The 26,975-nt window shown below is 42.8% G+C and overlaps 1 protein-coding gene across 4 annotated transcripts; it reads left to right on the plus strand.

The window, feature by feature from the left end:
- Nucleotides 1–324: 324 nt before the first annotated feature.
- Nucleotides 325–24,098, plus strand: KDM5C (lysine demethylase 5C). Of its 4 annotated transcripts, none has more exons than XM_081319440.1 (28): nt 325–1,153; nt 3,612–3,689; nt 5,540–5,662; nt 5,917–6,087; nt 6,384–6,518; nt 9,581–9,649; nt 10,069–10,192; nt 10,279–10,460; nt 10,826–10,984; nt 11,218–11,337; nt 11,677–11,835; nt 11,961–12,142; nt 13,027–13,189; nt 13,277–13,396; nt 13,599–13,793; nt 13,882–14,063; nt 14,958–15,082; nt 15,478–15,625; nt 15,880–15,976; nt 16,104–16,462; nt 16,591–16,729; nt 16,823–17,002; nt 17,085–17,225; nt 17,681–18,217; nt 19,987–20,044; nt 20,281–20,480; nt 23,542–23,745; nt 23,861–24,098. In XM_081319440.1, exons 1-28 carry the CDS (start codon nt 602–604, stop codon nt 23,867–23,869), a joined length of 4,911 nt encoding a protein of 1,636 aa, XP_081175566.1. In that variant the 5' UTR covers nt 325–601; the 3' UTR covers nt 23,870–24,098. The 4 variants fall into 4 exon arrangements, with proteins under 4 accessions (XP_081175566.1, XP_081175567.1, XP_081175568.1 ...); XM_081319441.1 differs by having other exon boundaries at nt 23,864–24,085; XM_081319442.1 differs by lacking the exon at nt 9,581–9,649.
- Nucleotides 24,099–26,975: the final 2,877 nt, after the last annotated feature.

The raw sequence follows: 26,975 nt of genomic DNA on the forward strand, positions 1-26,975 counted from the left end.
TCTTCCTGTTTTCTGTCGTCTGGCGCAGGCGCGGTGCGGCCCTTTAAACGTGCGCAAGAAGTCCCAGCGATTACATTCTCTTGTTAGTTGTATCCTTCCGCCTCAGCCCTCAGGGACTTTTTATTTTGCTTTATTTCGCTCCTAAAGCCTCCAGTATAAATCAATTGTCTTTGACGAGACCTAGAAGTTGCCGTCTTTGTGTCGGAAAGATTACCCTAGCCGGGTATGGTGACATCTCCAAGAGGTTCCCTTTGAATCTTTGGAGGCCGGCGGAGGGAGACGTTTTGTTGTTGATGGGCAGCGGCTGTGGAGGATATTGAGAAAGTCCAAAATGGCGGTGGCTGCCAGTTCGAGGGGACCCGGCAGGCCTTGAATTTAGGGAGGGGAGAGAACAAGAGGGACTCTGGGCCCGGAAAAGTGCCGGGAGATCCTAGAGAGGAGGAGGGGTAAGGCTGAGCAACCGGGCACCGGGGAGAAAAGCTCCGGCTGAGCGGCCTGGTTCCCCCGCCCGTCAGGCCTGGTGCTCGAGCGAGGAGGAGGAGGAGGGGCCGGGCATGGCCCCCTGAGGGGCCTCCCAGAGAGCAAGGAGCCGCTGGAAGGGATGGAGTCCAGAGAGGAGCCGGTGGAGCAGAGCGAAGGGTCAGATCAAGGGACCTGGGGGGAGAAGGGCCCCCTTGGGGATCAGGGCGATTGGGCGTCCCGCGGGGAGAAGGGGGAGAGGGGAAGCCGGGGCTCGAAGGGGGAACGTGGCCTTTCAGGGGAGAGGGGAGAACATGGGGACTGGGGAGAGCGGGCCTCCAGGATGGAGAAGAGCGAACGGACTGTGAAGGGTGAGCGGGCTCCCCGGAGTGACAAGACCGAGCAGGGCGATGGAGGGGGTCCCCGGGCCGATCGAACTCTTCTTCGACTGCCTCGAGCGTCGGACCAGGCCGAGCGCGGCTTGTGGGGGGCCGAGCAAGGCGAGTGGATGGAACGTGGCCCGTCCTGGGCTGGAGATCCCGATCCCCTGTTGCCTCCCGAGGACTTTTTGCCACCGCCTGAGTGTCCTGTCTTTGAGCCCAGTTGGGCCGAATTCAGTGATCCGCTAGGCTACATTGCCAAAATCCGACCCATCGCAGAGAAAAGTGGTATCTGCAAGATCCGCCCTCCCGCCGTAAGTAACCAGCAAAGTCGTTGGGATTTTAGGAGAAAGTGTCAAGTGGGCAAGCAGAATCAGGATTTGGGGGGGGGGGTTAGTGTAAGTGATTCACAGGTACTTTAGAGCTGGTGATGGGTTGTTGTTTTTTTTTGAAAGAGATGTCTCTTCTGGTGAATGTCATGAATTGGATGGAAGGAATGTATTGGAGTGCTTGTCTGGCAGGATGAGGGTTACAGGCTTGAACCAGTGTGTCTTTAGATAGGAAAGAGTTATTGTGAGTATTTGTTGCTGAAGACAGTCAGGGTATTGAGTGAGTTGAATGTTTGATACAAATGCAGTGTTTCTGAGGAAAAATAAGACTATTGTAATGTCTTAAAGAAATAAGTGAATACAGGCCTGGTTCAAGGACAAAATAGAGTGAGTAGTAAAAGTTTACATAGCAGGCCCTGCTGACTAGAAATTTTGTTAGTTCAATACATTTGAATGGCACCAAGTTGGGAAAGACTGTTTTATGGAATTGATGAGGGTTGAAAAAGATGCTTCCCATGATGTAGTAGGACAAGTTGAATGTAGATACTGAAAGCAGTTGATGTGATACAAAACTACAATGTGTCAACACTCAAATATAGATTTGAATGCATTATGGGAAATAGTGTAAAGAGTATACTACAGGGACTGGGTTTGTTTGGAATAATTGGTATATAAGAGCTTTGTGTTTCGATTCCAACGGACAAGTTCTATAGTTTTTTGTATGTAAATTGCTATATCTGCGATAATGGGTGGCGCCTGTGTTGGTACTTAGCTGTTACCATTTTGAACAGCTTGCTCTTTCACCAAGCTGGAAAACTTGTTATAGACGAGTGTCCTTCTGTTATTTTCCTCTACTTCCTACAGCTAGGCCTCAGCTGCATGCAAAAAACAACATTCTAATTAAGTGGAGCAGGAAAGAGGTTTTCCAAGTCTTTTCCTGCTGTATTTCTTGATGTAGAGAACCTAATTAAAGTTTTTAAAAAAGTCCATTGAATAATATTTTTTATTATTTCATAATAACAGGTCATCTGGTATAACTGCCAGTTGCAGAGCATTTGTCTAAGAAGGAACAAGAGAAAGACAAGGAAATATTTGAGGAACTTGGTTTTCTTTTGTATAGCTACACTGCAGAAGATGCTGAAGTAGATCTCTTGTTCTCTGTTTCCAGTTAAACTCTTTTGCCAATCTTTTTAATCCTCATTGAGAAATCATTGTGATATTTTTAATTGGAGAAGCAAAATATTAGCATCTGCTTACTCAGTGCATATGGAGTAAGTTTAAATGAGTCTTTTTTCTATAGGCTGTCAATTATAGTTCAGGTTAGTCTGCAGCCTTCAGATCAAAAGTTTTCATCACAATTCAGTTGCAGGAGAAACCTGTCTTGCTGGTGTGAGTCTTAAGTATTATAATGCTAAAGTATTATCCTGTTAGCAACATTTCATTCCCCCCCCCCCCCCCGCTTCTCTTGAAAGTACTAGGATGACTTAAAAAAACACTTTAGCATTTCCTAATTTATTTTAATTTGAATTTATTTCAGTGTGTCTAACAAAAGCAAATATAATTCTGTCATGTTTGTGCTTTTGACATACAGTTTAGCACCATGAAGATGCTATTAAATTGAGAAGCCAAGGCTTTTCCAACTTAATTTATCACCCTCTTTAGTACAAACTAATAAATATTTCACTAAAAATATAAGAATACATATTCAGGAAGTTCACCAGGCCTCACTGTGATTCCAGCTTCTAGAAATCAAAATTTTGCATAGTCAATTTGACTGCCTTCTGGTAAAGTTATTTTCAGACCATTGAGTCTTTCTCACACATGAATAAATAAACTTCGCTTCAGTGGCTTTTATCTGTCTTACTGTCTCCAGCAGTTCTTGATGATAGTTACTCCAGCTTTGAAGTGACTGCTTTGTACCAGAAAAGTAGATTTTGAATGTGTAATGCCTAATATAATATTTTAGATTGGTTAAAGGGACATCATGGTTATCCTTTCCTTTTTCTCAGGCTTCCTGTAGATAAACAGTAAATATGAACATGTTACAGTGCTTGGTGCGCTCATGTTTTATTAGGAGGTGTTCATGCATTAAACTATGTTTCCTTCAAATGTCAGTTTTACCTAAGTCTCTGTCTCTGTCCAGTACTGGATATCGCATACAATAGATTGCTTCATTGCAAAATTAAGGGTTTTCATTGTCTCAGATTTGTCCTGTAATAGTTTGTGTAATCAGTTCTTGCACTTATATTCTGTTACCTGTGAAATTGAGTTCTAATTATCTAGGGCTGTTTTCAGACTGAGAGTAGATTTTTGGTTTAATTCTTAAACATGGTTTATATGTATTAGAAAAAGGGTTGGATCTATTGTCATTAGCTGGTAAACACACTTTGAAATGTATGATGCTGGGATTATAATTAAAGTTGCCTTTCTGTTTCTTCCTCAGGACTGGCAACCTCCCTTTGCTGTGGAAGTGGACAACTTCCGGTTTACTCCACGGATACAGAGGCTCAATGAACTGGAGGTGAGTCCTTTGCAGGAGAGGTAATAGAATTTTAATGTAGTGCTATTCGCATTTCTTTACATTTAACAGGATAATTAAATCATAAATCATTTTACAAGAGAAGATACCAGGAGCTACCAGTAAATAATAAATGTAAAAATATATTGGTATATAATTTTAAAAAACCCAAAATGCATTAGTTTTAATCAACTGTTATCCACTGGTCGGACTGCCATTGAAAGAATTGACTTCAAAAATTGTTTCAGGTTGCCTGTTTATACAAACATAAATAAATGGTTTTGTTATTTCAAAGTAGTTCTCTGCCTCTGTTTGTATGTAATCTATTTAAAGGAGAATACTTGTAGCTCAAGGCTGAAATGAGGGGTCCCTGGTGCTCTCCCAGCTTGGTTGTTTTCTTGCAGACATTTCATTATGCAAATTAGATAATATCAGTGCTAGACACTCACTTAGCACTGATGATGTTACCTAGTTTGGGTAATGAAAGATCTGCAAGAAAAAAGCCAAACTCAGAGAGCATCTAGGATCCCCTCATGTATTTAATTATCCAGGTTTCTATATTTTTGACTGGATTTTTTTGCAAATGTTTTGGCTTGCATTTATATGAAAGGAATGTGTGTATCTTAGACCAGTGTTTTTCAACCACTGTTCCGCGGCACACTAGTGTGCCGCGAGATGTTGCCTGGTGTGCCGTGGGAAAAATTGAAAAGTAATTATAAAATACTTTCTTTGTGTTTATTTGATTCCTATTCAAGAGAATTACTTTATATATAGTCAATATAGGCACAGAGTTAAATTTTTTAACATTTTCTAATGGTGGAGTGCCTCGTGATTTTTTTCATGAAACAAGTGTGCCTTTGCCCAAAAAAGGTTGAAAAACACTGTCTTAGACAATACTCTTAAATAAATTTGCATTTCCATGAATAACTTTTCTTCTGTTAAATGACTATAAGAAATCTCATCTTTTTAGGATGAATGTATTTGTTAGATAAGTTTCCTACCTTTCCTCAAGGCAGTATATCCTGTAATCCTTTTCTCCAATTTTATTCTCACAATATCATCCTTTTCAGGTATGTTAGACTGGGGTCCCCACCCCCCCGGGTCGCGACCCATGGCCTATTCACAGCCGGGCTGCGGGTCAGTGCATACGTGAGTGTGCAGCTCGACTCAAGAAGGCTGGTGAATGCACATATGTGCACACACATCAAATTGCAGTCAAGCTGCGTGTGCATGTTTGTGTGCATACCGTGTCCCACTATTTGTAGGTGTTGGCTTGCATGCCCTGGTTCCCCTATTCCCCCCCAGCTAGGCCGCCAAGTCGCAAAGGTTGGGGACCGCTGTGTTAGACTGAGGGTCAGTGACTGACCCTCTGAATTTCCGTGACGAGGGTAGACTTGAATTTGAACTTCACTTGTCTTAATCCAACAATTTATCCATTACACTGATATGTTCCTCATGACATAATTAAACACATGAATCTTGGCTCTGTAGGTAGAAAAGTTAAAAGTTTTGGAAATGCGCATGTCCAAAATATATAGTCCTTTCTTCTTATTTGGTTTTGAAAACCATGATCTATATCCAGTTGTTATAGTTTAGAATGGCCAGATATTGGCATGTTACTTAATTGTTCAAAAGGAAACACTTTCTTTTGGGATAAATAACACGTAGCCCCTGTTACAGGAAATCTCCCAGGTCCCAAAGCAGTTCAGTGTGTGTGTATATATACTGTTTTCAACTTCATTAAAATTTGGTGTTGCTGGTATGAAGATATATTGAAAGATGTATGGTTAAATGGGAAGCCATTATATGTTACTGGCTTGAGAAAGTCTAACTTCTATTTATTCCATTACCAGGCACAGACCAGGGTAAAACTGAACTATTTAGACCAGATCGCAAAATTCTGGGAGATTCAAGGTTCTGCACTGAAAATTCCCAACGTAGAGAGGCGTATTCTTGATTTGTACAGCTTGAGTAAAGTAAGTTATAATTACATTCTTCCCAAAAAGAATTCTAGAGGAAGTTAATTTTTTGTATTCAAGCTAATGGGGTTAATTACTGACACTGGCAGATTCAGTGAAGATTCATCTGTGCTATTGATGGGTCTTGGTAAGTTGTTGGTCTTAGTTTGGAATTGGGGATGAGAAAAATTAGGTGCCTTCTTTAAATAGGTATATGTTCATGTGATTGCAAGCTGATAATTTGTAGTTTTTCAATATTCCTATATTTTCAGATTGTGATGGAGGAGGGTGGATATGAAGCCATTTGCAAGGATCGCCGGTGGGCCCGGGTGGCCCAGCGACTTTCCTATCCATCAGGAAAGAATATTGGTTCCCTTCTTCGTTCCCACTATGAGCGTATTATCTACCCATATGAAATGTACCAGTCTGGTGCTAACCTGGTGGTGAGTATTGGGTCTCAGAGTATAAAGTTGTCCTGTAATTTAATTTCACATTACATTTCCTCCACAGATGTAGTACGTGAGTACAAGAAAACCCCCTTTTTTTCTAAATAGAAAAGGAAATAGCTTGCTAGGGAAGATGGTGGGGCCCATGCCTAGCCAGGAAAATCATATCAAATTCATCGTGCTTTTGTTCTGCCACGGGATAGTTGGGTTAGAGCCTTGCTTCATAATGCCTAGTGATGACCAACAGAGCAATGAAAAGCTCTACTCTGTTCTAATGCTGTTCCTTCCCCCAGCAGTGCAATACTCACCCATTTGATAATGAAGAGAAAGACAAAGAGTATAAGCCTCATAGCATCCCATTGCGCCAGTCAGTACAGCCTTCCAAGTTCAACAGCTATGGGCGGCGGGCCAAGCGACTGCAACAGGAGGTGAGTGTCTCTCACACCTTCAACCCTAATTACAGTTTTGTTTTTGGTTGGACCATCATTTTGAGAGCAGTTGTACACACCCTGTGCTCTGACTCAAGGGAAAGCATTATTTTTTTCCTCAGGTTTGGGATAGAACCACTTAAATGTCAAAGAAGTCTCATCTGGCCTCTTGGACTCTTTTTTAGTTCCCCCAAATTGTGATTTTAAATGCAACAGGAGAGTTTTTAGATATATAAGGTGTAATCGTTTTAAATATATTTAATGTAGTCTGTCCCGTGATTCAGTGTGATCTGCCCGCTCTCTGAAATGATCTGAAGAGATTTGCATACTATTCCTCTTTTCTGTCATAGTGGCTTGGGGTTAAGCTCAAATGGTGTAGCTCTCCAAACCCATTTTTTAAAAAATGATTTGTACTGTGTATTAGGATTAAAAAGATAAAAACAAAATAAGCGAATAAAAAGAAAAAAAATATAAAGTGTAGAGACAAAAAAAGAAAAATAGAAAAAAGTAGAGATAAATAAATGACTACCCCCTTTATGACAACAAATGTATAAATGAGTTTGGTAACTTATCAACTTCTCTTAAAATATATCAATGGTCTTTTCCATATATTTGTCTATGAACAAATATTTAAAACCGCATCTATTTTAACCTTGATCAAATAACCAACTTTATATTCTTTCCTATTACTGTTAACAATCTTGATCCTCAGTTCCCTTAAACCAGAGGTAGGCAACCTTGGCTCTTTGATGACTCATGGACTTCAACTCCCAGAATTCCTGAGCCAGCATGGCTGGCTCAGGAATTCTGGGAGTTGAAGTCCATGAGTCATCAAAGAGCCAAGGTTGCCTACCCCTGCCTTAAACAGTGTCCTAGAACTTGATTTCTTCTATTTTTTTCTTTGTCCCTTCTCACAAAATTTTTCAGAACTTTAACAAAACTTTCTTTTGTAAGTTCAATGTAAGAAAAAGTCATCCAGATTGCGCTTTTGGTTTGTTAATACATCAGTCAGTTTCATTAGTATATCCAGTGTAACATCTCCTTCCACATTATGACTTTAGGGTCAAGTTTCCAACGTAGCTCATCATTTTAAAATCTGCTTTCAAATCAGTCTCAATCCTATCCAGTAAAACTTGTTCCTCTTCCATAAAGTCTGTCTGTGGAGGCAGACGGTCTTAAAATTAACTTCTGAATCCCTTGTTCACAAATACCTTTCAACGCATCCAATGTTAAAGTATTTTGCTCCATTCCGTATTAGTAAATCAAATTTAAGTGTTCTTTTCCTTTAATTGTAATCTTTAGTTCTCTTGAGCTTCCTCTGGTATCCAGCCTTCAAAATCATATCTTACCATATTTTTTAAAATATTCAAAACAACAGCGTATGCGAACTTAATGTCCTTTCAAAGGCACCAACTTGTCTTTTAAACCCACAATAGCCTGCTGTCATGTTGTCTTCTTGCAAAGAGTAACTTATCTGGAATGCTTGTGGGAGATCCAAAGTCCCCTCCGTCAGTTTGCCATTTCTTCCCTGGATGTCCACCACTCCAGATGTATACATCTGCTCACCATTGGAAAGACTACATAGTTTTGTTAAAAAGGCCTTTAAAATCAGTATTTTTCAATAGGTTTTTTATTGTTGAAGAATTAATACACACATATTCAATGTTTCTGGTTTTAACTTGTGTTTTGTTTGTTTAATTTTCTTAATTACAAAGGCTTCAGCAGTCAGTGATGTAAACATTGAATAAATATAAATAATTCCATATTAAATGTAAATGAAAGCAAGATTTTGTCACATGTGGCACCTGGCATTTCACTTCAGGATTAAGTTGAGCTTCACAAACTTAAGTAACACCACGATGGATAAAAGCCTGGAATGTATATATAAAGCTTTTTTTCTTTTGCATAATGGATGCTCTTTCCCCTTTCCTATTTGTATTTATGGTTTTAACGATTTAGTTGTAAGCCTTTTTGATTAATAGGTATTCATCAAATGTTTGGGGAATGTAAGAGCTTATGGCTGTATCTGTATTTGTTTTTAAAGAAAAAAAAGCATAACTGTCAATTTTGCATCAGTTTAAGGAAACATTGAATTTTGTAATTATATATTCAGTGGGTAAAATTCAAGGACACATATACAGGCCTTCAGATAAAGATACAGTCCTGCATTTTTGGTTTAAATTATTCCGAACAATTAGTAAGTGGTTTTCCAGAGATTAGTAGAACATCGAAGTCTCCTGCTAGGAATGTGCACCTGGAGCTTAGTCTCCCAAGTGTATTTCCAGTAAAAGACTGAATGCAGGGAGGCATCCTTTCCAAATTAGAAAAAAAAACAAGTGTGTATCTCATATGCGGATTCTTACCATAAAATCTGAAACTTACCTGTAACCCCTGATTCCATCATTCCATACCCCAAATCATGAAAGTGAATTAGAATCCCAATCTTTTCTACAAAAGCTTTTACTGAGAAGCTGACCAAACACTATATTAAGTGTGTCTGATTAATTTATGTTAAAGGGGGGGAAAGGCAGTATTCAAAGTTATTTTTAAGGTTTTTCTTAGTTCCTGAATTCCTTCATGCTTCTGTTCTTCCTCTCTAGAATAGGAAATAAAATGTCATTGTGCTTTCTCTCCTTATCTTTGAAATGTTGAACATTTTCAAAGTCCTAAACCTCATGTCTTCTGTAGTTATTGTAACGTTTTCATTTGTTAGCTCTCTTGTTGTAAAACACCATAATCCTTATACTAATAATAATAATAATAATAATAATAATTATTATTATTATTATTATTATTTTATTTTATTATTTTATTTTATTTTATATTATTTTATTTTATATTATTTTATTTTATTTTATTTTATTATTTTATTATTATTGACATTTATATGCCACTCAATTCTTAGTAACTTGAGTCTAGGCAGTTAAGGGGAAAAGATATCCAGCTTCTCCACTATGATCCAATAATGATTTTCCTTTTTATATCTCTTGCTGATGCCCTTTCTACTATTCCTAGAGACCTGTTGATCCCCAAACCCCACACATTTTGTCGCCCTCTTACAGGAATCCGACTCATACCCTGAACCTGCGAGTTCCGCAGCTCTGTTACCTGAGCAAGCACATCAAGCATGGGTACTGTTCCTGTTCTGTCCACCTCTGCTGTCTCTCTTTCACTCTATTTATTTGTCCTGCTCCATGGCTTGAAGTCCTCAGACCCCATCCAGCAGAAGATGTGGCTTAAATGTCTCAATGTGCACTGTTTTATTTCAGTGTGCAATGCATTCTAGGAAAGTCTCACCTTGTTGGTGTATCTACCCAGAGGCTTGATCCAAAAAAGACAATATTTCTGTCATAGGTCACGACCTCAGCAATCTCTATCATTAACCAATTGTCTTTCTGCAATTAGTTCTCTTTTCTCCGGGACTCAATTTATTGTTTGTTCTTTTTTCTCCCTCTGCTGCTGCTGCTGCTGCTGCTTTCTGAGAATCTTTGGGATGCAATTTTAACGTTCATGGCTTCATATTGTCATTCTAACTGTATCTTTCTTGCAGCCAGAGCCAACAGAGGAAGACATTGAGAAGAACCCAGAATTGAAGAAGCTACAGATTTATGGCGCTGGTCCTAAGATGCTGGGACTGGGGCTTGTAGCCAAGGACAAGAACATGCGCAAGAAAGGTGGGAATGGAGGGCTAACCTCACAATTAGGGCGCCAAAGGAGAAGTTTGTTCTCTTGGTTCTAAGTTTATGTCTTCCTAACATAGACAAGGAGATGCCTGAATGCCCCCCAACAGTGATAGTAAAAGAGGAAGCTCCTGTTTCAGAAGTGAAGCTGGAACCCAATTCACCTCGACGCTATGCAAATCTGAAAGAAGAGTTGAGGCACAGTCCAGAACCTTGCACCAAAATGACCATGCGCCTCCGTCGCAATCACAACACTCAGTTTGTAAGTTTGTGTTCTCACTTCAAATAAGTTCTGCTCTGTCTCTCTGTTTTTTGTAAAAATTGTTTTTCTCCCCAACATTATCAGTAATATATCCAGGCTGGCAATTGTGAACTCTGCCATAACATCCGTAGCCTTCTGCCTCCTTAAAAAATGCATGGAAGGAAATAATAGTTCTGCTGAATTTTTGCTTATTGTCCTCCTTTGAAGTAGTCATTGCCTAAAAAGAGAAATCATTGGGTATATTTAAAATGCCTGTATGAAGTCATTAGGAGTCAGTACATAAAGGCACCTCCCAAAAATATTAAAACAATCTGCAGTTGCTTTTGTGTGTAAAACAGCAGTTCTTATAATTGCTCCTCTTTTAGATTGAATCTTACGTTTGTCGGATATGTACACGGGGAGATGAGGATGACAAGCTGTTGTTATGTGATGGCTGTGATGACAACTATCACATCTTCTGCCTCTTGCCTCCTTTACCTGAGATTCCTAAAGGTGTCTGGAGATGTCCCAAATGTGTCATGGCGGTAAGGAAGCTTTATTTGCCCTTCACAAGGCGAGAGGAACATTCTTGCCTCACCAGATTATCTGGGTTTGAACTTGATCATCTATAGAGAGATCCAAGAATAAGATTTGAGCTATTGATTACACAATTATTCAGAAGCATAATATGGGCTCCGTTGATTATTGTATGGGTGGGCAAAAATAATTCCTTCCTTGTGAATCCTTTCTCACATTTCCCCTTATTTTCCTTTCCCAGGAGTGTAAACGGCCCCCAGAGGCTTTTGGCTTTGAGCAGGCCACTCGGGAATACACACTACAGAGCTTTGGGGAGATGGCAGATTCTTTCAAGGCTGACTACTTCAACATGCCAGTCCACGTGAGTTCCCCCTCTTTTTCTGTGAGCACAGACAAATAGTACCAGCTATGGTTTTATTTATTGTGTTAATATCCCATCTTCCCTCCAGAGTCTCTCAAGGTATTTATGCACAAGAATCTCTTCATTTTATCAGCCGTAGCCACGTGAGGTGGGTGGGTGGACTGACAGAAAGTGATAAATCATTTGTGGTTAAGTGGGAACTGGAATCTGGATCTTTTTTGTTCTCACCCTCCACCTTACAACTCATACTTGGCAACTTCATCGTACGTGTTTCTAGTTTCCTGTAACTGGGGATATGGAGTCTGTGGTGTTGACTGCCTCTCCTATTTGCTCCCCCAGATGGTGCCCACAGAGCTTGTGGAAAAGGAGTTCTGGCGCTTGGTGAACAGCATTGAGGAAGACGTGACGGTGGAATATGGGGCTGACATTCATTCCAAAGAGTTTGGAAGTGGCTTCCCCATCAATGATGGCAAAAGGCAGCTCTCTCCAGAGGAAGAAGTAGGTCCCCTTTGTAAGGCAGCGGTCTCCCTTACCCTCTGCTTGGAGCTGCTTCTTCTGCCCCTCACGGCCGACCGTCTGTGGTCTGCCCCACCTCCTTTCTTATCCTTTGCCTTGCCTTGCAGGAGTATGCAGCCAGTGGCTGGAACCTCAATGTGATGCCAGTGCTGAAGCAGTCGGTGCTGTGCCACATCAATGCTGATATTTCGGGCATGAAGGTACCGTGGCTGTATGTGGGCATGGTGTTCTCTGCTTTCTGCTGGCACATCGAGGATCACTGGAGTTACTCTATCAACTACCTCCACTGGTGAGACTTCAGGAGGGAGGGAAAGAAACCTGCCGTCTGGAGCAACTTTTTGATAGTGAAGCACAGGTAGTCCTCGACTTACAACAATTCACTTAGTGACCGAAGTTGCAACCGCACTGGAAAAAAAGTGACTTACGATCATTTTTCATACTTAACGACCATTGCAGCATTCCCATGGTCACACGATCAAAATTCAGACGCTTGGCAACCGACTCGTATTTATGACAGTTGCAGTGTCCCAGGGTCACGTGATCACCTTTTGCGAACTTCTGACAGAGAAAAGTCAATGGCGAAGCCAGATTAACTTAACAGTCGTGTTACTAACTTAATGATTCACTTAACGTCTGTTAACAGAAGAAAAGACATAAAAGCTCCCTTAACAACTGTCTTGCTTAACAAGAGAAATTTTGGGCTCGGTTGTGGCCGTAAGTCAAGGACTACCTGTAGTCATAATTTCCACCAATGGAAATAGCATAGCAGTTCATTAAAATAGTTAAAATTCAAAACTGCATTTTTTATTTGTATAAGAGAAAAAATAAATTGAAAGAGAAGACTAGCGAAGTAAAGTTTGTATTTAATGACATTTTGTATATGACTGGACGTTTTAAAAGTATGTGGCTCTTCAGCACTGCATTTATATTCCTTAATGACCCTGATTGTATCGCTGGCATTTGGTGGCAAGCCCTTGAGACCTTTTTAAGTGTGGCTTTGAATTGCAAAAATTTGCTCCCTTTTGATTTAAGGGGACTGACTATAAATGGACTCTCCGTTAAAAAAAAGTGTTCAGAAAGAATAATCCCAATACTTATCTTCCAATGACAGTGTTTCAGTTTTCTTTCCCTTCCTTTTTTGGACAGTATTCTCTGACAAGCTTATTTTTCTAGGGGTGAGCCTAAGACTTGGTATGGGGTCCCATCCTTTGCAGCTGAACATTTAGAAGATGTTATGAAGAAACTGACCCCAGAGCTTTTTGAGAGCCAGCCAGACCTGTTGCACCAGTTGGTGACACTCATGAACCCTAATACACTCATGGCTCATGGCGTCCCTGTGAGTCACCTTTACATGCTTGGGTGTACCTTTTTCTCCTCTAGAATATAGTCCCTGCTCTCATTTTTTCGTTTTTTGCATCTGTAGGTCGTCCGGACCAATCAGTGTGCTGGAGAGTTTGTAATTACCTTCCCTAGAGCTTATCACAGTGGCTTCAATCAGGGCTACAACTTTGCAGAAGCAGTTAACTTTTGCACTGCTGACTGGGTAAGTTTCTAACCAGCAGGAGGAATTTCTTATGTTTGCTTTCATAATTCTTTAGTGGCCACAGTGGTAACACAAAAGAGGAGTCAGAAGCGGAGAACCGGGTTTGCAGTTCATAGTTCTCAGCTGTAAAAGATGTGCATGGGACCAGAATTCTTCATATACTTATAGATTTCTTCCCCCCCCCCCTCCGCCTCGTACTCAGTTGCCAGCTGGTCGCCAGTGCATTGAGCACTATCGGCGCCTTCGCCGTTACTGTGTCTTCTCTCATGAAGAGCTTATCTGCAAAATGGCTGCTTGCCCAGAAAAGTTGGACTTGAACTTGGCGGCGGCTGTGCACAAGGAGATGTTTATCTTGGTCCAGGAGGAGCGTAAATTGCGAAAGGCTCTCCTTGACAAGGTGGGTTGATATGGCAAGGGAGTACTGTCCGAAGCCAGGATTAGTTGGGAATGATCAAGCCGCTCATTAATTTTCTCTGCTGCCCCAGGGAATCACTGAAGCAGAGCGAGAGGCTTTTGAGTTGCTTCCAGATGATGAGCGCCAATGTGACAAATGCAAGACAACCTGTTTTCTGTCAGCGCTGGCTTGCAACGATTGTCCAAATTGTCTTGTCTGCCTTTACCACATCAATGACCTCTGCAAGTGCCCTAGTAGCAGGCAGTACCTCAGGTGAGTAGAAACGTGGGGTATTCCACGAATGAGCCATCTTAAGTTAAAATACAGTCACTTAACTGGGTTAGATTTATATGGCTGCCTTTCACAAAAAGGTACTTCGGGTGACTTAAAATTTGTAGGAGCATAAAAATGAAGAACTAGAACATACAATGCAGTACGATGATCTTCCTTGTATATCATGTCTCTCATCCTCAATAAAATTCTGAGGCAATTGTAGTCTTCAGCCGTCAAGAGATGAGTAGACTTGCAGACCCTGAGCACAGGAGTCTCCTTTATTCACAATGGGCTGGTTGAGGAGAACCATCCTCCCTAATCAAGTTGGTCCAGAGTAATTTGGGAAGGGCTGTACTAGTGGTCCTTTCATGTATGTTTCTTTGAGAAACCAGTTATGGGTAGTCCTCGACTTATGACCACAATTGAGCCTAAAATTTTTATTGCTAAGTGAGACAGTTGTTGAGTGAGTTTTGCCCTATTTTACGACTTTTCTTGCCACAGTCGTTAAGTGAATCGCTGCAGTTAAGTTAGGGATACAGTTAAGTGAATGTGTCTTCCTCATTGACTTTGCTGGTCAGAAGGTCACACGAGATCATATGATCTCAGGACACTGCAACCGTCATAAATATGAACCAGTTGCTAAGCATCTTAATTTTGATCACATGACCATTAGGATGCTACAATGGTTGTAAGTGTGAAAAATGGTCACAAGACCCTTTTTTAAAGTGCCATTGTAACTTTGAATGGTCACTAAATGGACTATTGTAAGTCGAGGGCTACCTGTATAGCTTAATACAATATGAAAACAGGCCAGTGTTGTGAGAAGGCATTGCTTGTGGCCCTGGCTGAAGTACATTTATCGTTTTTCTGCTCTGAATGTCCTTCCTCATTCAGGTATCGGTATACTCTGGATGAACTCCCAGCCATGTTACATAAATTAAAGGTCCGAGCCGAATGCTTTGACACGTGGGCCAACAAAGTTCGCATTGCTTTGGAAGTGGAAGATGGACGCAAGAGAAGTAGGTGGTTCCACCCTCGTGCTCCTTGATTCTGGGGTCTTTTAAGAAGTTAATCCCTGAGATCTTGGTGGAGGAAATGTACATATACCTTTGAGGCCCTGTGTAATTGCTGTCAGATTTGTTCAGGCATGTTGTGAGGAGAACCTGAATCCTTACGGATTATATGTTTGGGAGAATGGGAATGGAGATCGTAGCATTGAGTCCTAGGAAAGGGGCTTCTGAGTGAAAAGGAACTGCTGAGTCTGGAATGGGAGGAATAATGAAGCAACTGAGGGCCAGACGACAGTCTTGGATAAAACTCAAGAGCCTCGCTTCTTCCAGGGAGTTGAGAGTAGCTGGTACAGTTGTACCAATCAAATGGGTCTGGATGCCACCACGTTCTGTGCTTTTTACAGCCTTGGAGGAGTTGCGTGCCCTGGAATCAGAGGCACGTGAGAGGAACTTCCCTGAGAATGAACTTCTTCATCGGCTCAAAGCCTGTCTGAGCGAAGCGGAGAAGTGTGTCTCAGAGGCCCTGGGTCTGATAAGTATCCAAGAAACAGAGTGAGTGCAAAGAGTCGGTTTTAAGTAGAATTGCATTGATAAGACAAGATGCCACACAGCGTTGGCAGCCCTTTTAGAGTACCTTTCTTGCTTTTGTTTTCTGGCCGATAATTATCCTTTCCCCTAAGCCTTTTCTCCTGTTTAATGGTGTTCTCTTGTTATCTGTTTGGTATTTTCACGTCAAGCTGTTTTTCAGATTGTTTTCTGGAATTATAATGAAGCATGTCCCACTTTTTTCCTGCTTAATTTTACAGAGAGTCATCAGTCCATATGACAGTAGAGGAATTACGTGCCTTCCTAGAGCAAATGACAAACTTGCCCTGTGTCATGCACCAGATAAAGGAGGTCCAGGTGAGCAACAGAAGGGTTATGGTGCAATTATTGATGATCACAATAAAGGGAAGAATTAGCACTGTGTCTGGGTGGCGCACTGGTTGCACAAGTGGGTTGGCTGTGATTGCCGTGTGTCCTTTTCTAGGATGTGTTGGAGAAGGTGGAAGCTTTCCAGGTGGAAGTGCAAGAGGCCCTACAAGACCTTTCAGGCAATTCCCCAGAGTTGCACAAACTACTGGCACAAGGAACACGATTAGGGGTGGAGGTGCCAGAGATGGAGCTGCTAGAGAGGCAGGTGCAGCAGGCAGTCTGGCTGGAAGAGGTCAAGCAGACTCTCCGTTCACCCCAGGATAAGGTTACGCTATCTGTCATGAGAGCACTCATCACCTCCGGCTGTGGACTTGCCCCCAGTCCTGCTGTGGATAAGGCGATGGCTGAGTTGCAGGAGTTGCTCACCATTGCTCAGCGTTGGGAGGAAAAAGCGCAAATGTGCCTGGAGGCTAGGTAAGCTTAAGTTGTGGGGAGTCTACGGCTCCTAGAGGAGGTTCCTCCCAATTTAGCCAGGCGTTGCTTTGTAGAGAGGACCCACGACAATTTATTTGACACTCCTGCCCATCCCTGATTTCTTGCAGGCAGAAGCATTTGCCAGCTACGTTGGAAGCCATCATCAAGGAGGCAGAGAACATCCCAGTACACTTGCCCAATATCCTGTCGCTCAAGGAGGCACTATCTAAAGCACAGGCTTGGATTGCTGATGTGGAGGAGATCCAGGTGGGTTGTAGTCTTTGGGCCTGGGGCAGTGGAACGTGGACCTTGTTGCTTCACCTCTAGAGTACTATAGTCTGTGCTGTGTCCTCTTCACAGAATGGAGACCATTATCCCTGCCTGGATGACCTGGAGGGCCTTGTGGCTGTGGGTAGAGATTTGCCAGTGCACTTGGAGGAATTGCATCACTTGGAAGTACAAGTAGTTACTGCACATTCCTGGCGGGAAAAGGCCTCCAAGACCTTTCTCAAAAAGAGCTCCTGTTATACGTTGCTTGAGGTTAGGGGTGCTTTTTGAACGGGTTGCGACAAAAGCCTCACCTCGTAGGCGAAAGCTTCATTCTTCAATGTCTTTCTCTCAGGTGCTGTGTCCGTGTGCCGACGCTGACTCAGATAGCGTCAAACGCACTAAATGGCAGCGGGAGAAGGAGCCAGGACTCTACAATTCTGACACAGAGAGACTGGGCCTCTCAGCACAAGACCTCAGGGACCCTGGCTCTGTTGTGAGTAGCTGGCTTAGAAAACGTGGGGGTGTTGCTGTGACTTAACACAGCGCAAGACTTCTTATTCTTGGGTGTGCTATTCTAGCTTAGCCAGATTGGTCACCTGAAGACAAAATGCTTTTAACCTGATAAAATGGTCAAGCTGTAGGTACCGGTGAGGACAGAATTCGGCTAAAAAATGTGCAAGAACTATTGTAAGGCTGAAAAGGATTGAGGCAAAACTACACACAGAGGAAAGATTAGTGTGAGGAGAATCGTGCAGATGGGAGAATTGGGAGATGAGGTTACAAGTCTCAGTGATTGCCAATTGCTTTTTGGAGTGGTGTATTTTCCTCAATGCCATGCAGCTCACAATACACCAAACGATATAAAAAGAAGCCAGAGAAAAAGTAGCTTATGCTCTGTTGGGTCAAAAAGGGCCCAGAGAATCACAGTCGTTCATCTTGTGTCGGCAGATCTTGGTCTTCAAAGAAGGCGAGCAGAAGGAGAAAGCAGGGATCCTACGCCTACGCCAGTCGAATACCCAGAAGCCCGTGCCGTCTGTGCAGAGTCCTTCTGGGATCCAGTACTGTGTGTGTTCCCAGCCTCCCAGCCCTGCTATGTTGCAGTGCGAACTGTGCCAGGACTGGTTCCACACCACCTGTGCAGCTTGGCCTCGCCTGGGCAATCCTCGGCCTTCTCCGGCATGGTGGGAGTGGGAAGCCAAATTCCTGTGTCCTCTGTGCCAGCGGTCCCGCCGGCCCCGCCTGGAGACCATCCTGGCGCTGCTGGTGGCTCTGCAGAAACTTCCTGTCCGGCTGCCCGAGGGTGAAGCCCTGCAGTGCTTGACCGAGCGTGCCATTATGTGGCAGGACCGCGCTCGCCAGCTCCTGGCCTCCTCCGATGTAGTTGCTGCCTTGGGACGTTTAGCTGAGCTACGGCAGCGACTGCTCGGGGACTCGGCCAAGGACGCAGGTGCCCTCAAAGAGAGCAGCTGCAACGAACAAACCAAGGTGAGTGCAGGAGACCAACTTTCTTCTGGCCTGGCTACTCCTCTCCAGTGGGGAAGGGAAGGCCGACGCCAGGTTTGCTGCACACGTTTCTTGAGGACAGAATTTGAGGCAGGGCCTTGCAATGTGAATGCTTTGCAGAAGTTTGTCTGTCTGTCTGCTGTGTTTGGGGGGGGGGGTTTGGGGAAAAAAAGTCATTAATGAAAGAACCAGAGAGATTTGAAACAATTATTAACTTCCTTTTACAAAAGCATTTATTGTAAGGGGAAACCAGGTAAGGAAGAGATTTCTCTCACCACTCCTGCATTTTGCTTGTAATATAAAACATTGTATCTGTACTTAAAGTCAACTAATTAGGAGTTTATTTATTTGATTTCTATACAGGCAGTCCGCAACAGTTCATCTAGTTACCATTCGAAATTACAGTGGCACTGAAAAAAGTGGCTTCTGACTGTTTTATCTCACAATGGTTGCAGCATCCCCCCCCCCGTGTCGTGTGATTAAAATCCAGACGCTTGACAACTGACTCATGACAGTTGCAGTGTCCCGGGGTCATATGATCCCACCTTTTGCAAACGTCTGACAAGCAAAGTCAATGGGGGAGAAGCCAGGTTCACTTAACTCTATTATTAACTTAACAGCTGCAGTGATTCACTTAACAAATGTGGCCGGAAAGGTCCTAAAATGAGGCAAACCTCAATTGTCTTGCTTAGCAGCAGAAAATTTGGGCTCAGTTGTGATGGTAAGTTGAGGAGTACCTGTAATTGCCCATCTCAACAAGTTAGATGAGCTCATAAAGCCAGTAAACATACATGGGCCCCACAGACACGCAGTCTTGCTGTTCTGCCCTCACCGTGCTGTCCACATTATTCCATTCATAATAGGAAATTGCCATTGGCAAAATTTCTCAAAATCCAGCACTTCCTGCTTCTCAGCCCAATGCTTTTCTCTCTCAGGCTTGTAGGCATCTTGATCTTGGCCCTTTTTAAAATAATAATAATAATAATAAGCGCCTTGCCTGCTAGTTTCTCAAGAGCAGTGTCTACTTGGTTCTGCTTTCTTTTAAACACTCTTTCTCGACTCTTCCCCCTTAACCTACAGTTCATATTCTTAGACGCCAGGCCATTTTTCTCGCCTCCTCTGTTCAATTCCTTTATTAGATTTATATCTCATCTTTTCCGTGTATGCACAAGGCGTGTATAATACTCTCTTTATTTGCTCCCCGTAATAGCAATCTTGTGAGGCAGGTAGTACTGAGAACGTGCCTGGCATAATCGTCCAGGAATTTCTGTGGCTAAGAGTGAACTAGAACCTAAATTTCTGTAATCTAGCCTGACACCTTAAGCCTGCACTACCCTGGCTCTGTTTTATCATAATTTCTTAATCCCCAAACCTTTCTGTAAACTTCTGTAAGACTTTTCTAGCCTTAATTCACTTCCCAAGGTTATACAAAGTCTTATGACTTCTTCGGAGTTTTATGGTCTTTCCTCCTCAAAGGAGCCAGCCTGCTCACTGTTTCGTTTCTGAAGGAGCTGAATATTTCCTTGACGACATAGCAGCTCAGCCAGTCTGTCTCAGAGATGTTGCTGCCATTAAGTGTAATGTGGTAAATGTTTTTGTTACTCTAAAGTGGCAAAACCAAATGTATCTTGACAAGAGCCATGGGCCCTGCCCCTGCCATTAGTTGAAGAGAGAGCGTAGGTCCTGATGGGCATGATGTGGAAATTGCATTTGTGGCTTAAAAATCTTTTGCCTCACACTTCTTCCCTCAGATTTCCTTAGAGAATGGAGATGCCACAACTCCAGAGAAGAACAGCTCCTGTGCCTCAGGTACTAGTCTAGTAGAGTTCCGCGTTGTTAAGTCTAAGTAAGTAACTCTGGCCAGTTTACTTTCTTGAAAATACCGAGAGAGAAAGTTGAAATATGGACTTGGGTACTGTTCTTGTCTCATCACTTTGGGTTAAGACTTGTCTCATCAGTTGTTTGTGGGAAGATAATTCCCTGTTCTGTGATAAAAACAAGGAAATTGGGCTGTTTTCTTTACAACCTTTATGCTTCCCTTGCAGACCTGGAGGTGCTTTGTTCTTACCTGCCACAGCTACAAGGCCCTGTCCTAGAGCTGGCTGATGCCGTCCGTCTACCTTTGGAAGAGCTGCTAATGGAAGGGGATCTTCTCGAGGTGACGCTAGATGAGAGCCAGAGCATTTGGCGCTTGCTACAGGCTGCTTGTGCTCCCCAGCTTCACAAATTCCAGCAGCTGCTGGATGTGAGTATCATTCTGACTGTCAGCAAATACTCTGAGCTGTTCTCATTTGTGTGGGTTTCCATGTCTTCTTTGTGAATCTGTTAAGGCTGCTTCTAATAAAAAGGCTAGGGAAGGGGTTATTCCTCTGTCCTGGTCCTATTAGATCTCTCAGCAGCTTTTGATACCATCAACCATGGTATCTTGCTGCAACGTCTTGAGGGGTTGGGAGTGGGAGGCACCGTTTTATGGTGGTTCTCCTCCTACCTCTCAGGCCGTTCGCAGACGGTGTTGGCAGGGGGGCAGAGGTCAGCCCCTAGGCCCCTTAGTTGTGGGGTGCCTCGGGTTGGTACTCTCGCCCCTCCTGTTCAACATCTATATGAAGCCGCTGGTTGAGATCATCCGTGGTTTCGGGGTGAGGTATCATCAATATGCTGATGATACCCAGCTTTTCATCTCCACCCCGAACCAACCCAGTGATGCCCTCGATGTGATGTCCCGTTGCCTGGAAGTGGTACAGATCTGGATGGGGAAGAACAGGCTCCTGCTCAACCCGGCCAAGACTGAGTGGCTTTACGTACCGGCATCTCGTTTAGTCCAAGAGGTTCCATCTTTGGTTATGGGAGGAGAGATGTTACCTCCCGTTGATAGGGCACGCAATTTAGGCGTCCTCCTGGATTCACGACTCAGTTTTGAAGATCATATTGGAGTCGTGGCCAGGGGGGCAATTTGCCCAGGTTCGCCTGGTGCGCCAGTTACGCCCCTATCTGGACCGAGATGCCCTACGTACAGTCACCCACGCACTCGTTACCTCCCGTATAGATTACTGCAATGCTCTGTACATGGGGCTGCCCTTGAAGACCACCTGGAGGCTTCAACTGGTGCAGAATGCGGCCACGCGGGTAGTGATGGGAGCATCCCGATACTCCCATATTACACCTCTCCTGCGTGAGCTGCATTGGTTACCGGTTGTCCTCCGGGTGAGATTTAAGGTGCTGGTACTTACCTTTAAAGCCCTACATGGCTTAGGCCCGGGATACTTGCAGGACCATCTGCTGCTGGGAACAAATTCCCATCGTCCAGTACGCTCACACAGAGAGGGCCTCCTCAGGGTACCGTCAGCTAGGCAATGTCAGCTGGTGACCCCCAGGGGGAGGGCCTTCTCTGTGGGAGCGCCAGCCCTATGGAATCAGCTCCCTCCTGAGCTTCGGATGGCCCCGGATCTCCGGTCCTTTCGCCGTGGCCTCAAAACACTCCTTTTCCATCAGGCTGACCTGGACTGACAGGGATTTTAATTATGTTTTTAATTTTTAACTTAATTTTAATTTTAATTTATTCTACTCTAATTTAATTTCTTTTTAACTTTTGTTCTATTATTCTATCATTCTATTCTATTTAATTTCTTTTTAACTTTTGTATTATTGTATTTTATTGTTGTTAGCCGCCCTGAGTCCTTCGGGAGATAGGGCGGCATATAAGTCCCAATAATAAATAAATAAATAAATAAATAAATTTTTAGCCACAAAATTTGCCACTTTTGTTAGTATCTCAGAAGCTGAGTCAGATTTTAAGATTCTTTGAAAGTTGGTATCACAGAGGAAAGGGTAATAAATATGTGTGCGGCTTTAACACAAAACAGTGACAGTCAGCTACAGAAATGACATTTCCCCCCCCCCCCCCGCCCTGTGTGATGGTTTATAGTAAGAAAGAGAGGTGCAAGCCAGGAAATATGAATGCAGGTGTTTGTTTGTTTTCATCAGTTACCCACGTTGAAATCATTTGATTGAAAAGTTTTATTATCTGTGTGGAGGACTTGGTGAAAGTTTGTTGGGATATACAAGATGAGAGGGGATGATTGCTATGCTAACAGCTAATGTGAAAAATGTCTTAGAGATTTTGGCTGTGGTTTGTTCTCCAAGCTTGTTTCAATATAATTCAATATAATTTCTGAACGTTTCATTGCCAAACTAGGCTAATATCATCAGCGGGATTTTCTTGTCCTATTCTCCTTAGCTTATAAATGTCTTGACAAGAAAGGACAATAAAATCCTGCTGATGATATTAGCCTAGTTTGGTAACGAAAAGTTCAGAAATTATATTGAATTATATTGAAACAAGCTTGGAGAACAAACCACAGCCAAAATCTAAAATCCGAGCTGCAAGTATTTTCTATTATTTCAATGTCTTTCAAGTGGACCATTTTTTGAAACTTGGAATTTTTAAGGTTTCCTCTCACATTTTTCAGCAATTGCAGCAGTTGTCATCTTTGGAACATCAAAGAAAACCAAAATTGCAGCATCCTAGCCCTTTGCTTTTTCTAACTGTACAGGTAGTCCTCGACTTACGACCATTTGTTTACTGACCGTTCAGAGTTACAATAGCACTGAAAAAAGTGACATACGGCTATTTGTTTCACTTAACGACCATTGCAGTTGCAGCATCCCCATGATTACGTGATCCAAATTCAGACGCTGGACAACTGGCATGTATTTAGGACTGTTGGGAGTGTCCCGGGATCACGTGATCCCCTTTTGCGACCTTCTGACACGCAAAGTCCATGGGGAAGCCAGATTCACCTCACAGCCGTATTACTGATTGAACAGCTGCAGTGGTTCATTTAACAATTGCTTAGCAGCAGAAATTCTGGGTTCAGTCATGGTTGTGAATCGAGAACTGCCTTATTCCCCACCAAGCATTTTCTCAGTAGCTATGATACGCGTCTCTGTACGTTCACATAGTTTTGTCGTCGTGTTCTTATATACCGGGGAGTATTAAAGCCTTCAGTAAATGAGGATGGAGAATTGAAAGATGGGAAATGAGCAAAACCTCTTCTGCTTATAGAAGCTTGCTTTCTTCAGCATTTTGTGACGGGGGAGGAGGTTGCATCTTCGAAACTCTTCCCCCTATTCAAGAACTGCAACTATGATGGTCAGAAATATGTAATTATGGCAAAAAAATACCCTGAGTACGTAATTATGACTTTTAGCCACATTATTGTGTTCATAAGGTTCATCCATGTGATGCCACATGTGTGTTAAAAGAGCAGGCCTGGTTTTCAGTCCCTGAGTTCTCGTCTTTTTTCCAGCTGGAGCAAGCAGAGCGGCGTGTCACCCGCGGGCGAGGCCGAGACTCAGAGCGACGGCGGAAACGCAAGACAGAGCGTGCTGACGGCCCAGTCCTCCCGAAGGAGGAATTAGAGCCAAAGAAGATCCGGGGGGCAGACGCGGTGCTGTCCCAAGGTGGCACTCCCCCTGCAGCAGGCACAGACTGTAGCCACAATGGAGTTGGAGTAAGTGAAGAGGAAGGATGCCACCAAGTTGTCTGGGGGTGTTTACAGGGCAGGTAGGGTTTTTTTGTAACGGACTGACTGGTTCCTAACGTGTTGTAATAATTGTCTTCCCTAGCAGTTGTGACGGCTGGAAGATGCCTGGATTTCTCCTTCCTGGACTATACTGTACTGTAAGGGACTCTGGCAGCCCCAGGTCACTCAGTTGGTTGACTAGCACTCTGCATGGGGAGGCGCCCAGCCCTAGACGTTGTGGCTGCATCTCCCCCCACTCCCCAGGACTTGGCACTGGCCCTGCATCAGACTATTTTTCAGATGATGTAATATTTTATTTTCTTTTTCCTCCTTTTGTATTGTCGATACTGCAGAAAGGGGAGGCATTGCAGGGGTCACCAACAAGCAGGGCCCACGTTCTCCTTGGCAGAAGCAGCCGAGGGTATCGCCGTGTTGCTGTAAGGATTGAAGCCTTGCAGAGATCCGGCACGGGTGGTAGAATGTGCTGGGACTGTGCCCGGCTCCTCGCTTCAGGCAGTGAAAGGAGTTGGGGGGCTCTCTCTCTCTCTCTCTCTCTCAAGAGGAGCATCCTCCTTTTTGTACCAGCATTCCCTGGACACCCCAGGGATAGCACCTCCTGTTGCACAGAGGGGCAGCTCTCCCTAGACACCCCTATCCTCCTCCTGGTACCTGTTGGGTTTAATAGGAATTGTGGTAACCACTTTATTCTGTAGGGTGGTGGAAAAGGCAAGGAATATTTTAGTTCCACTCCAGCCACTACTCCACCCTCATTGTCCCCCCCCCCCCAAATCATGGGCCCCATACTGCCTCAGGCTCTGACACTAAAAACCTTTTGTCTTTCTCTTTTTAGTGTTTTCCTTTATTTTCTCCAGCAGAGAAGGGTGGGATGTTGCGGGTAGGGAGGGGTGTGTTATTTTATTGTATTATGATTTTTTTATTATTATTATTATTAAACTTTGGAGGTTAACAAATTTACTTGGATCTTGGGATAAAGACGACCTGGTCAGAGTTGCTGGTGGCAGTTGTGAGCATGCCCAGTTTCACACAACATATTGTCAGTACCGTAGCTTGTTGTCTAATTTCCTACTATGTAGGAGCATGACCATAGAGTAACGAGAAGCCCTGAGTAACTGTTTCCTTGTTTCAAACCTGAATTTTTGTATCATGGTTCTCAGTGAAGTGTAGTGTGAAATGGTTCTTTCACATTACTAATAGTTGTTGTAGATAATTATATTTTGTTTTCTCCAATTGTTAGATACACATAATTAGAGAATTGCAATTCTTGCAAAAATAATATATTGCCAGTGACAAAAAGCTAAGAATATTAGGAACAAATATTTCAGACCAGTGAAATGTAATAAAATTTCCTGAAATATTTCAGAAACAAACAAAAACATCCACAGAAGTAGTAGGACCAGTAGGTGAAGACAAAAAAGTAGTAATTTGATAAGGCAAGTGAGTAGAACATGAATTCTGTCAGCTTCATTCCCGAGAGAGATCTTTTTGGAGAATGCACCTTTAAAGTTATGCTAAGCAAAGGTGATCAGAGGGTTCATGATAATTAAAGGAGAAACTGTTAATATCAAATGGGCTACATATTATTTAACCACGATTTCTTAATTTTAATATAAAAGTTTGAGCTAAAATGTATGACTTACAAAAAGTGGCATTTTCTGTATATTTGTAGAAAGCATTATTATACTAAAGGTAGTTGAATACACACCTTGGACAAGCCGAGGAAGAATTAGCATGGATTCTGTAAGAGAAAAAATCTTAGAATTCTGTGTCTCAAATGTGAAATTAGTGATCATCGAAAGATCATTGTGTACTTGAAATTTTCAAATGCTTTTCACAAAAATCTCATACCAAAGCTTATATTGAATAAGAGGATATATCTTCCCATGCCTCAATCAGTAAAGACACCAAAATACTCTTAAATTTAAGAAATGAGGCATAGCAGAAATAAATAAGGAATAGCCAAGTTGACACCTGGAGTCAGATTATGAAATCCCAAGCAGCCTTGGAAAAGAGTTTCAAAATTGTTTCCCATCATCACATATTCTGGAATTCATTCCATGAGCTGTGGTGTTAACCCCCTTCTTCCCTCACACCCCGACTCCAATGGCTTTTTAAAAAATAATACATTCTTCAAGAATAAAGCTGGTAAGACCTATCAATGGTGCAAAGTAAATGACATTTAAATGTGTATCACAGTTGGGACGATGACCACAGTATGGAGCAACTGTAGATGAAACTTGGTTTGATCTAAATCAGAATCTGTTTTTGTTCTGGAAAAGCTCATAATCTGAAAGGTTCTTAACCATTTTTGTTGAAACTATCAGAAAGGTGGAGGTAATATAAAGGCCTATGTGTTTCTGCCATAAAAAGGTATTTCCTCCAGAGAAGTTGCAACTGAGCTAGCCTCTGTAATGGGTTTAAAGCCTCCTGCTTTCGCGTGACTGAAAAGCAGTTGATACGTATGTAGACTGGCATTTGTGCCCACTGTATCACCAAGCCCAAATTCTGTATTTCCTTATTTGGTTACAAAGAGGACAAAAAGAGGAACAATGTGAGTACTTCCATTGAAGCAAGGGTTCCGTTTAATACCTGTGGTGTAGGCAGGACTTGGGATAAACCACTAATTTTTTTGTTAACATTGCCCTCTTTTGATTCGTGATAGGGTCGATTCTAAGAAGGCTGGATCTTAAAATTACTTGTAACATTGGGCTCACTGTGCATGGAAATGTTCTTCCTTTCACAAATCCACAATGGCCCTTTTCCATTTTGTTTAGAAAATAAACTGGTATTTTATTTTCTGCTACATGCTTCTGCAGCATAGGGTTAATAAAACGATGGCGTTAATGTTGAAGGAAGCCCCACAGTTTTCCTTCTGTGATGCGAGAGGATGCCATAAGGTTTGGGAATGAATACTGTAAAAAAAAAAAAAGAATCCTAAAGCCAAAGCCTTTGCAATTAGCACTGGTCACCTTTCCGTTTCAGGAAAGAGCCAGTAAGCCCTGGTCCTGGAAACCCTGGAATTAGCCTGGACACACCACACCACACACTTTGTTAGCAATAGTGTTGTCCCCGCCATCTGGAGGAAGCAAAGAGGTTTTTCCCCATCTCTGGATTCACTCAGCTCTTACAAAGAGTCCACTGGAATGTCATTCTCTCACGCCAAAGATTAGGTCAAAGCCTCTCCCTGCCCACCACTGTCT

The sequence above is a fragment of the Vipera berus genome (assembly GCF_964194415.1).
Source record: "Vipera berus genome assembly, chromosome: 2".
Taxonomy (NCBI): Eukaryota; Metazoa; Chordata; class Lepidosauria; order Squamata; family Viperidae; genus Vipera; species Vipera berus.